The sequence below is a fragment of the Gavia stellata genome, chromosome 21, assembly GCF_030936135.1.
Source record: "Gavia stellata isolate bGavSte3 chromosome 21, bGavSte3.hap2, whole genome shotgun sequence".
Classification (NCBI taxonomy): domain Eukaryota; kingdom Metazoa; phylum Chordata; class Aves; order Gaviiformes; family Gaviidae; genus Gavia; species Gavia stellata.
Window position 1 is genome coordinate 12,965,850 of NC_082614.1, and position 11,118 is coordinate 12,976,967.

Genomic DNA, 11,118 nt, shown 5'->3' on the forward strand with positions numbered 1-11,118 from the left:
TTTGCCCTCTGTTTTCCCCAATTCAGCTAAAGGCAGCAGCAAGCCCAGTTCCCAGAAGATTTAAACCCTGTGCAGGCAGGACTTCACTCGCAGAGAGGAGGAGAGGACAGAGCGGGCGCAGCTGCAACCACATTTAATGTGACACCGTCCTTCAGTGATTGTCCATGGACTGATCAGGAACATTAGGCGTTTTCTGCCCTGCTTACTGCTCTGTAGTGCAGATTCCTCTAATCAAAGGGAATGACATCCTCCCATGATGTAAAAAAAAAAGATTTCTTATTACATGCTTCTCTCCCACCTCACAGGACGAGTTAAGGACATACCTAGTATTACTGAAGACCTCACCCGTCCCACTGTTTTCAAGAAAATAAAGTCGCTTCCGGTTTGGGCCACATTTTTCAGAAGCTTATTTTGTTGCTATGTCATTGCTATGTCTTCAACAAGTGACTATTATTTGATAAAGGGCATCTGTCTCACTAAATGAGTGTGGACATCTGGCACATAAGTAATTAAATACGGAGCTCTCTCACGAGCCCTAACCCAGGCAGCCAGCTGGGTATCAAACGAGGTATGTACTCAATTTCAGTGGGGCGCCCGTACATGTGGTGCATTTCTTACAGCATTCACCAGTTCAAAAATACTAATACAAAAGTTTATTTTCTCTGAAGAACAATTCAACATGTATCTTAACTGCATTAGCAACCGAACCACAGCGAGCTTCTAGCAGGTGAGAGTCACAGCCACAAGACAGTAACAGCACAGCTCCTTGTTCCGGGAATGCTGCTCACAGCCCCAAGCTGAAGGCAACATCTGCAACGGAAACGTTGTGGATGTAAAAGTAGACACCAAGGACAAGGCACTGTCACCTACCGATGCTTATCATCGTCTCTTTGTTTCTTGGTATCTCTTTCCCTGCTCCGGTCTCTATCCCTGTCCTTCCTGTCTCTGTCCTTCCTCTCCCTCCCTCTGCTCCTCTCCTCTTTGGAGTCCCTCTCTCTCTCACTTTCACCCCAAGCCCACGACCGTTCCCTTTCTGGCCATCGCTTGTCTCTGCTCCGATCATGGTCTCGGTCCCTCGTTCTCCAGTCCCTTGTTCCCTCACGAGACCAGTTTCTTTTCTCTGCTGATCCTTCTCCATAGAAATCATTTTTCATGTTTGGCAGATTGATGGGCTTTCGGAAAGGTCTATCCCGTCCTCCAAACCGTAGCTGCCCGGATTCTTTTTTGCCTCCAAAACCGCCTCCAAGCCTCCGAGGAATCCATCCTTTGAGAGTCCTTTCCAGTTCAAAGTCTACAAAGATCTCATGCTGATCAATAACCAGCCTGTTGGCATCTCTGTGGGCCTTCAAGAGAGCACGCTCCTCTTTGTACTCAATAAATGCGTAACCCTTGGAAAATCCCGTGACCAGGTCTCGAACCAGACGGATCTTTCTGATGTCTCCATACCGGGAAAAGACCTCCTTTAACTTCTCTTCTGTTGTCTGAAGATTGAGCCTTGCTACGAACAGGGTGAGGTGAGGATCTCCTGTAACTCCCTTGTTGGGTACATAGCGTGCCAACATAGCCCTCCATATGGCACGGTCGTGGGGCTCTTCATCTGTGCCATCGATGCTCCCGGCTTTGAGGGGGTCATACTCCTTTGCTATGGGGGCCCAGTCGTTCATTGTCTAGCGGGAAAAAACACGTGTCTCTCAGATACACTGGTATCTGAGGAAGAACAGCAGGTACTGCAAGCAGCACTTTTAGCACTGCTGTACAGTCTTTTTCACCCAAAAATCCCCAGACGTTTGACAAACGTAAATAAACCGGCAACACCGCCGTTGTTTGAGTTCACCCTCCCCGGGCAGAGCCGTGTCGGGGAGCTCGGATCCGCCCCCGGCCGAGGGGAGCCCCGCGGCCCCGTCCTTCCCCCGCGGCCCCTTCCCTCTCCCCCGGCCGAGGGGAGCCCCGCGGCCCCGTCCTTCCCCCGCGGCCCCTTCCCTCTCCCCCGGCCGAGGGGAGCCCCGCGGCCCCGTCCTTCCCCCGCGGCCCCTTCCCTCTCCCCCGGCCGAGGGGAGCCCCGCGGCCCCGTCCTTCCCCCGCGGCCCTGCCCCGTTCCCCCCGGCCCGAGCTGGCCCCGAGGCCTCGCCCCCGCCCTCCGCGGCCGCCGGGACCCCCGCCGGGACCCCCGCTGCCACCCCCCGCCCCACGGCCGCGGCCGCCCCGCTCACCTCACCTCACCTCGCCCGGCGCGGCGCGGCGGGAAGGCGGCTCTTCCCGTCGGCGGAGGCCGATTCGCCAAGCCCCGGCGGGGCGGGGGGAGCCGTCTCCCGCCCCTGTTTATTTTAAACCCTTTTCCCCCTCCCCGTCAGACGGAGCCGCCACCAGCCCGCCCGGCCCCGCTCCCCGGAGCCGCATGAGGTGCTTCGCCACGACGCTTGGCGAATGTGGCGCTGAGGAACAGCCGATGCGTTTACTTTCCGCCCGGCCCGGCCCGGCCCGCTCCGGCCCGGTGCCGGTGCCCCGCCCGGGGCAGAGCGCGGGCTCGGCTCGCGGCGCCGGCAGCCACCCCCGGCCCCTCCCCGCTGGGCCCCCGCGGTGCCCTCACCGGCGGCGGGGGCTGGGGGGTGTCTCCTTCTGGGAAGGGGCAGGGCGGGAAGCGCCGCCGGACCGCGGCTCCGCCATGGAAACCGCCGGGGGCGGGAGGGGCCGCTCCGCCCGCGGGCCCCGCCGGCAGCACCGCCCGGCCCGGCCTTCCCCGGGGAAGGAGGTTAGCGGTGGGCCGCGCCGGGCATGCAGCAGGGCCGGGAGGAGGAGGAGCTGGAGGAGGAGGAGGATGGCGGCCCGGAGAGGGCTCTGGAGAAGAGCCCCTTCCAGCTGACGGCCGGGGATGTCTACGACATCTCCTCCGTGGTGGGCCGGGACCTGCTGCAGCTCAGCGCCGCGCCGCAGGTGCCCGCCGCCCTGGCCCGGCTGCAGTTCAGGATCGTGAGGGTGCTGGAGATGCTGGAAGCGCTGGTGAGCGAGAGCAGCCTCGCCGAGGAGCAGCTGCGGATGGAGCGGGACAGCCTGCGGCGGGAGGTGGAGGCGCTGCGGGGAGAGGCGTCCCGCGGGAGCCCCCAGCAGGTGGGTGCCAGGGCCGTGGTGGGTGCTCGCCCCGCAGCACAGCGCGGCCGGGGGGCAGCGGCTGCGAGGAGGCACGTGCGCCACAGGCCCCTTCCCCAACGTAGGTCGTGGCCTGCCCGCTCGGCCACGTGCGGGTCGTGAAACCCGCCCTAACACCAGATGGGTCGGAGGATGCTTTTGCCGCAATCGCCGGTCTCTTCTGCTGCAGCAGAACGAGTCTCAGAAAGTTTTGTAGGAGGCCTCGAAGCCATTTCCAGAGTGGAGATCTTCAGGGTTGTTACAAGTCGCAGAGCTGCCGATCCCTCGCTCCTGTTTCACTGTAGTGACTAACCACGCTTTTAGCTCAGCAACGTGCAGTGCTAGCAGGAATTCAGACACGCATGGGCAGAGTTTCACAGAGTACAAACCCACCGTTGTACAGCTCTGACACTGCACTGGTCCCATAAAGACAACTTGCCATTTATGCAAACGCTAAAGCTTTGTTACTCTGTGCAAGGGAAACCGAAGTCTGCGACCGAAAAAGCCATTACCGCAAAGGTCTTAAATTAGGAAAGGAGAACTCAGTTCTCACCTCTCTCTACCACAGAGTTTTGGTGTGATGTTACATTGCTCAGCCTCTCTCACCATCAGAAAAGCAGATAAAAGCAGCTTCTTGGCAAAGTAGATTGCAAACTCTTTGGGACAGAGATGTTGTACTTAGCTGTGGTCAGAGCCTGTCACAGTTAGGCCCTGTACTTGGCTGGGAAATGCAGACACCCAGGAAATACCAAAATAATATGAAAAACTATAATTAACTGGTTGGAAAAAATCAAAAATGGTGATGAACTCATACTAGTCCTAAGAACTACTACGTATTTATAAAATTCAGAGTTTTTACACTAGGGGTGCCCTGGTTTTGACAGGTTACAAGATCACAACCACCGCTGTTTATTTTACAGCTCTGCCTTGGACCAGATAAAATGGTAATAGACCTCACAGATCCAAATCGCCCCCGGTTCACATTACAGGAGCTACGAGATGTATTGCAAGAGCGTAACCAGCTGAAAGCTCAGCTTCTTGTGGTGCAAGAGGAGCTACAGTGCTATAAGAGGTATATCGTGAAGTCAGCAAAGAACTAACAACAATTACTTGTCTGGGGAGCTTACCAGATAAGAGTATTGCAGATTTGAGCACCTAGATTGGGCTAGGCACCGTCCAGACATATAAGAGACATCTGTGCTCCCGAGAGCCTACAAATGAGCAAAGAAAAATGGGGGAATGATGAAGTCTCTACGCAATGTAATTTTAAGACTAAACTCCCTCTTATTCTGCCCAGTTCGCAGCCTATTCCCATAATCGTACTGCTGTAAGCCTTCATACAGTTACTCTCACTCCACGTACATGCTGGGTTCTCATGCACATGAATTCATCTATGCAGTCGCACGCATACTGTTCTTGTCTAAAACCACGCTACATACCAAAGAACACGGGGGTTTCCATCTCAGCTTTACTCAAAATTTCCTTCCTCCTCCAGCTTGCCGTCGGGGACGCTAACTTATCTACTGTTCCTTTGCTCTCACAGTGGGTATGGCATTGATCTAGAAAGCAGAATATTAAGCCCTTTCATCATTATTCAAGATAAGCTGTGGGGTTTTTTTTTAACTGCCCACAGAGGGTTGTGTAAGGCACTTCAACTATGCAAAACAAGTGCTTTCAGAGAAGGATTTTGGTCTTTCTAGAAAGGACCAGCCTGGGAGAATCAGTGCGAGCCAAAGGGTGGGATGCAGGAGGGGCCTTGCTCTTGGTAGTACAAATTCCTTCAGCTCCAAGGCTGCTCTCCCCCAACCTCTGCCCCTCATCGTCAGGTTGTATTACAAACTCCTTGGGGCAAGATACTACTTCTTAATGTAGACACAAAATGTCTGACCACGTTAGATTTCAGTTGAGATATCTCAGCAACCTCTTAGATACAGTAAGCCCGCCCTCTGCCTTGTTTATAACGGGCAGGTTAAGCCAAGAAGTTAAAGTTAAATCCGAGAAGTCAGTTTACAAACTGCTCAACAGCACTTCCCACGGCGCCGTGAGGCACCACTTCCCCAGCGCAGCTGCCTGCCTGTGCTGTGCGGCCACCGGAATGGCTTCTTGCTTTCCCACCTGTGTTACACAGCTTATTACAGGCCAAGTTAAAAATTAACAGTGTGAATGTTTTCCATTTCTGAGTGATTTAAGTCACAGTGCTGTGCACCTAGAGAGTGCATCAAGGCTGCTTTTCAGTTCAACTAATTCTATGTGGTTATCCCCTTGTACAGCATTACAGCTTAAGCCAAAAATCATCTTCCCTTTAAACATGCACGTAAAATCCTAATTATAATTGTACAGCCATAAAGAGTAGTTGTGCAGGGGAAAAGAATAAATATGTGCTAAAATGTCTTGTGTATATTGGAAATAAGCTCTAGATAGCACAAGATAACTGACATCCTCCCAGAGAATGGCGTACAATGACTGATGATGTTTGAGCATTGCATTTTTAATGATGATTTCTGAGTAGAAGTTATTGTGCAGATATTGGAGATCTGCAGTGTCACCAAACAGCTCACAGTCCCGTTTCTCTAAGAAGAGAATCTGCCTCAGAATTATCCCATGCCTGATGTCACACCAGTTTTTAGATACTCTCCTGTATTTTTATTTCCAAGACCCAGATGAGTGTTGCTTAGCTACTTTCAGCTTTTACCTACTGCAGTCACAAGCTTTGATCCACTCAGCTCTCAAGATAAATGAGGTCAGCTCAGGACAGTAAATGGGCATGCTGTGAAAACAGACTGTAGTATGCAAGCTGGTAAAATCTAACCCGATTCCAAGCAGGGAAAACATCCTCTGGCAAAACAGAAGCTTTTGCCTAAAGTAGGCGGTTACAACCTTGTAGAGTGTAGCAGCATGGAAGCAGGATGACAAAATCTACAGCTCAGGCAAAGCCTTTCTTTTCTCCTCTATAGGATGGAAAGAGTAACAGCCACCTGCCTCGCAGGGAAGCTGGGAATGTCCCATCTGTTCCCAGCTGCATGGTGTGAGCCTTCGTGGCTGCGCTGAAGGCACCACAGATCCACCCATGCAGAAGGTTGCCGTTTGTGTCTGCACCCTCCTGTTATCTTTGGACTTCTGTACAAATCCAACGTGTAATTACACTTCCCTTTCACTCCTGTTACGATTTGCTATTCTTCCTCTCTGGAGAAGTCAGTTTCTTACTTTTTGTCTTCTCATTAAAGTATAGCCAAAGCAAAATTATATTGCAGTATTTAAGGAAAATAAGAGCAATCCATTACAAGGAATACACCAGGCTGCCATCCCTGTCCTGTGAACACCCGTTCACTCACGTCCTAGGCTGCCCAGGGAAGGATTTAACATAGACAGCAACGCCACGCTATGCATAAAACCATGAAAAATAAACAAACCCACTTCTTTTCCCAGTGGGATCATCTCACAGAGAAGCGACCAAACTGAAGAACTGGAAAAAGAAGCCAGCGGCAGCAACCCCAGCACCAGCAAGGACAGCAAAGAGAAGACAATCATCAAACGGCTGTAAGTTTTTCTGCATCTTTTTTGGCCCAATATGGGAGAATATGGCATGCTTCATACTTGGTGAATCCAGGGATGAATTCTGAACTTTGGCCTAGTTGGCTGGATATTGTTTTCTCCTCCTTTCCCTGCAAAATTAAAACCCAATACAGAAATCCTTTTCTCCGGAAAAAGCACTCCACAGGACAGCAACCTCCACCCAGACAAGCAGGGCATCACTTTTTTCTAGGAAAAATAAGCATTTCAGAGCAAAACTATGCGATACTCGCCTCCCCTGCTAGCACATTAAGACTGTGCTGTGGGGACGTGCCAGCTGTCCCTGGAGGTTTGTTTGTGTTGTATGAAGCAGCTGTATGCAGTACCCACAAGCTCAGGCTGCGTCCCTAAAGTTCCCCAAAATAGCAGAACACATTGACACAGCCATCTCACTGTGTGTTCCTTCTTCTCCAGTTGTACATTGTTTCCTTTTGTTGTCCTTTTTTCTTTTTTTAGGTTCTCTTTTAAACATGGAAAATGAGCGTCCTCAAGAACTTAACCACTTCTGTTCAGAAAGGGCACTGATGAGAGCCTCTGAGGCATTAAGGGAGTCAGTGATTGGAAGAAAAAGCATCACTCCTACTGTAGAGAATAAGCAATCTCAAAAATTGTGTTGTACAATATTCTTTTGGAATAGATTTTACTTTGCTGTTTTAGAAACTGTTTAAGACAGATACTTTTTGTTTTTCTTAGATTCCAGCCAGACATTACCCACATGTAGAGAATAAATGTTTATACAAAGGTGATTTTTATTCTTATTAAAAGAGCCTGTGATGATCTGTGCTACCACTTATCCTGTCCACCTACCAAAATGCTCAGACCAAATGATTTTGCAAGATGGAAGATATCTAAGAGCTCCATGCCATTCACAAGTGCTATCATAGAGAAGTGCGGGGAAGGAAGAACCCATTCGGATTGCAGTCCCCACTGCTTTTACACAGAAAGTCATTGTCTTACGCTAACACAGAACTGCTTGAAGAAAACCCCAGCGTTGCTTTTTGTTCTGTGTCTTTCTTTGCATTAGATGGGCAATACGCAGGTAGCAGCAGGCAGGCGCCTGTCACACCCCACCCCACCAAAGGAAGATGCCATTGGGCTGTGACAACAGAACCCCTGCACATGCAGGACTGGCCGTTTGGGGTCGAGATGAGAGACGGTGGAGAAGAGCCCAGCAAGGGAAGAACAGCTGCTGCATCGTGCTCTGCCCACGTGAAGGACTGATGTCTTTCCAGAGGTGCAGACATGCTCAAACTGGAACAGATGCACCAAACATTTCATTTCTGACAGTTAAAGGTCTCCTGTGGTAGCAGTTGTATTTTTCATAAGCTCTGTTCTTTCAATCAACTGTCACAAGCTGTGTATTAGCCCCAGTAATGAGATTTATCACTAGTGGAAGCATACAGGGCAAACAGAGGAACAGAAAAGAAGCTTGCGATATACCAATTAGGTTCCACATTTAGAAAAGTAGTATTTCCAGAGCAGGAAAGTCTGAACAGACATAAAAGGAGCAGTGACAGGTATCAAACTATGATCCTACTCTCTTCAGAAATGAAAGCAGGCTCTGAAATCTTTTGATTCCTGCTCATAACACTAGCAGCATGAAAAATATAGGACACTTCATACATCTGCTCAGATGCACAATGCAGATGTGGCGTAGCAGAAGGCAGAACTGCAGTCTCCTTTCAGAGAGACTTTGTTAGCAACTGCACATTAGCAAGGCAACAAAGATGTCTGACCTAAGCAAGCTGGTTTAGCTAGGGCACAGAACTGCTAAAGTCATTTTGCCATCTTTAAAATATTAATAAGCTGTGTCCGCATCCCCACAATGTATTTTCTAGAGCATGGTAGCAGGGAAGGAAGTTACCGCATTTCCTTAGTGGAGGCTTTGTGTTTAGAGAAAAAAAAAAGAAACAATCATGCATCAGCAACAGCCAGGATACACCTCTGAGCTGAAAAGAGACGTTTACGTGTGCTCTGAACTCCATCCTCCCCTGTGGTTTATCCAAGGATGTATTTTCCAATCTCCTTACAAAAAGGGGGGAGGGGGAATTACGCCCCAAAACATACTAACCGCTCTAAGTCTTAATGAAACAACTTCAGGCAATAAACTGCACAGATTACACAGAGCTGTGCAAAAGTAACAACCTGCCATGGAGGCACAGAAGACTATAATATAACCGTAGGCCACCCTTTGCAGTTAGTGGAAGGAGCCAATACTGAAAGCTGTGATGATTCTTTTCAGTTTACCATTTCAGATGTTCTTTATATATATAAAAAAAAAGGTGTGAGTTCACCAGTTAAAGTAGACAGGAGAGCACCTCACCCTTTTGGGGCTAGTCTTTTTCTAGAACCATCATAATTGCAGCTGCTCTAGTGCCAAGTGAGCTGCACAGCTTCTCTCTCAAAAGGGGAGCAAATTCCTTGACTATGGCTACACCAGAAGAGGCTACAGTCCTGTTAGAGCAACCCCGCCACCTCTGGCAAAGCCACATGCCTGACAAAAGCAGTTCTGCTCCCAACCCAAGGCCATCTTTCTCTGCTAAGTGCTTTACACCTTCTTAGAAGATGAAATCTTCCTATAAGGCACAGAGATAAAAATTCAAATGGCATGTTTCTGTGAAAAGTATTTTGATTGATATATGTATGTTCCTAGAAAAGTAAAGGATACATACGCAGTGCAACATCAGCTTTATTACCATCTTCCGATGCAGTGCTACTTGATTACCAGTTAAGCATTTCCGAGAAGACAATTTTCGTTTTATGTAAAATAGGGAGAGATCTTCCCCCTTTCTTGTTTACAAAAGCGATGCTGAAGAACAGAGGTTTTAAGCTATTTGACCTGATAGAGAACAAGCAAAAGTTTAAATAAAAAAAGAAAGCATGTAATTCCAATTTTGACTTAAGGGAAGCGCTCTCGTAAAACAGGATACTGTACACACTGCTGTAGTCTCTGTTACTGAGACCAGAGAAAAATCAGTGCCAACTTAAGTAAGTCAGCCAAGGAAGCTTACCTGTAACTCAGTACATGTAAGGTAACAGGTCTCCAGTTAATTCTTCAGAAATGGTAAAAATACACAGCTGTCTCTGACGAGCTCGCCTTGTGTTAAGTGGTAAATAATATAAAGCATTTAATGGCTAAGGATTTTCACAGCTTTCTTTCAAAATGCTAATGATCTGCAATGGAGACAGGTACTATAGCAGCCACTTCATCAATAATAAATATATTCTTTATTTTACAGAGACATTGTCTTCAAGTTTTTAATTTAAAAAATACATCACTAAGCCACCTCTCTTGCTGCTGGAGCATACAACCAGGATGTTGCTATTTGACCTATCACATAGGCAAGCATATAAGATTGTCCTAGAGGGCATTAGCTGGAACAGCAGCAGCCTTCAAGACATGAGGAACAGAAGACATTAACAGAGCCACAGATCCCTTGCTGACACCTTCCAGCAGCAAGCGTGGCTGATGGCTCACAGCCATTTTCATCTACACACATGCCAAGCCTGCCTTGGCAAAAATTCCAACTGGTAAGAATTCATCTTTAACATAAAGGACCTGCATTGTATTGCCCGCCTATATCACAGATTTGGTTCTCCAACAGTAACGTTCCAAACATCCACAAGATGCTAAGCGCTCAACTCCCATTTAAGACAGTGGGACCAGACCACGCTGGACAGACCTACAGGACCAGGCAATAAGGAATCTACTTTCTTCATTGCATGAACTCCATCATTACAGTTTGAAGCTGCATATGAAGACGACTCCTATTTTTGGAACCGCTATGCTCTACTTCAAGCATTCACAGTAAATAAATAGCTTCTGATGTGGCTAATTAGCATAGGAAGGTAATAAAAAAATTTTTGGAGAGAGCTTTTTCTTTTACTTCTTTAAAATCCTCTGGGAGATAACCTCCAAGAATCAGCCATCAACTATAAAAAGGTACCATCTTATATTTTAGAAAATAAGTCATGCCAACCATTGATTCTCACTGTGAAGTTCTATCTTCACATTCCTAATCAGTATTAACCCAGTCTATCAAAACCCATCCTCATTTGGCTTGGAGTCATTTCTCTGAAGAAAGCAGCCAATCTGACCATCCATCTCCCTCAGCGCCAGTGCATTTAAAGTTCATTGCCAACATGAGATACGACACTGGAAAAACTGGATCCCTACCACAAATTATTTGAGAACGATAGTAGCATCTATGTCAGAGAAGCCTGTCAGCACTGGGTTGTAAAAAGCAGTCTGACAAGCAGTCAAGCCATTGGATGTACGAGTCAGAGTACAGAAGTACATCTGCTGTCATAAAGCTAATGCCAAGTTCATCACCCCACAAAGTGGAGCGTGAGATTTCATTGCAAAAGCAGAAGCATAACCCAAGTGATTAAGTTTCTGTGCAAGTCTTTGACTGCATGCTCAAG

General features: G+C 48.4%; 2 protein-coding genes across 2 annotated transcripts; one reads left to right on the top strand and one right to left on the bottom strand.

The window, feature by feature from the left end:
* Positions 1–770: 770 nt before the first annotated feature.
* On the bottom strand, positions 771–1,664 carry SNRNP35 (small nuclear ribonucleoprotein U11/U12 subunit 35). The gene has a single exon (XM_009808129.2). The coding sequence runs from the start codon at positions 1,662–1,664 to the stop codon at positions 867–869; it is 798 nt and encodes a 265-aa protein (XP_009806431.2). The 3' UTR covers positions 771–866.
* Positions 1,665–2,772: 1,108 nt separating this feature from the next.
* On the top strand, positions 2,773–7,421 carry RILPL2 (Rab interacting lysosomal protein like 2). The gene is made up of 4 exons (XM_059827628.1): positions 2,773–3,105; positions 4,044–4,195; positions 6,550–6,660; positions 7,150–7,421. The coding sequence occupies exons 1-4, from the start codon at positions 2,773–2,775 to the stop codon at positions 7,172–7,174; spliced, it is 621 nt and encodes a 206-aa protein (XP_059683611.1). The 3' UTR covers positions 7,175–7,421.
* Positions 7,422–11,118: the final 3,697 nt, after the last annotated feature.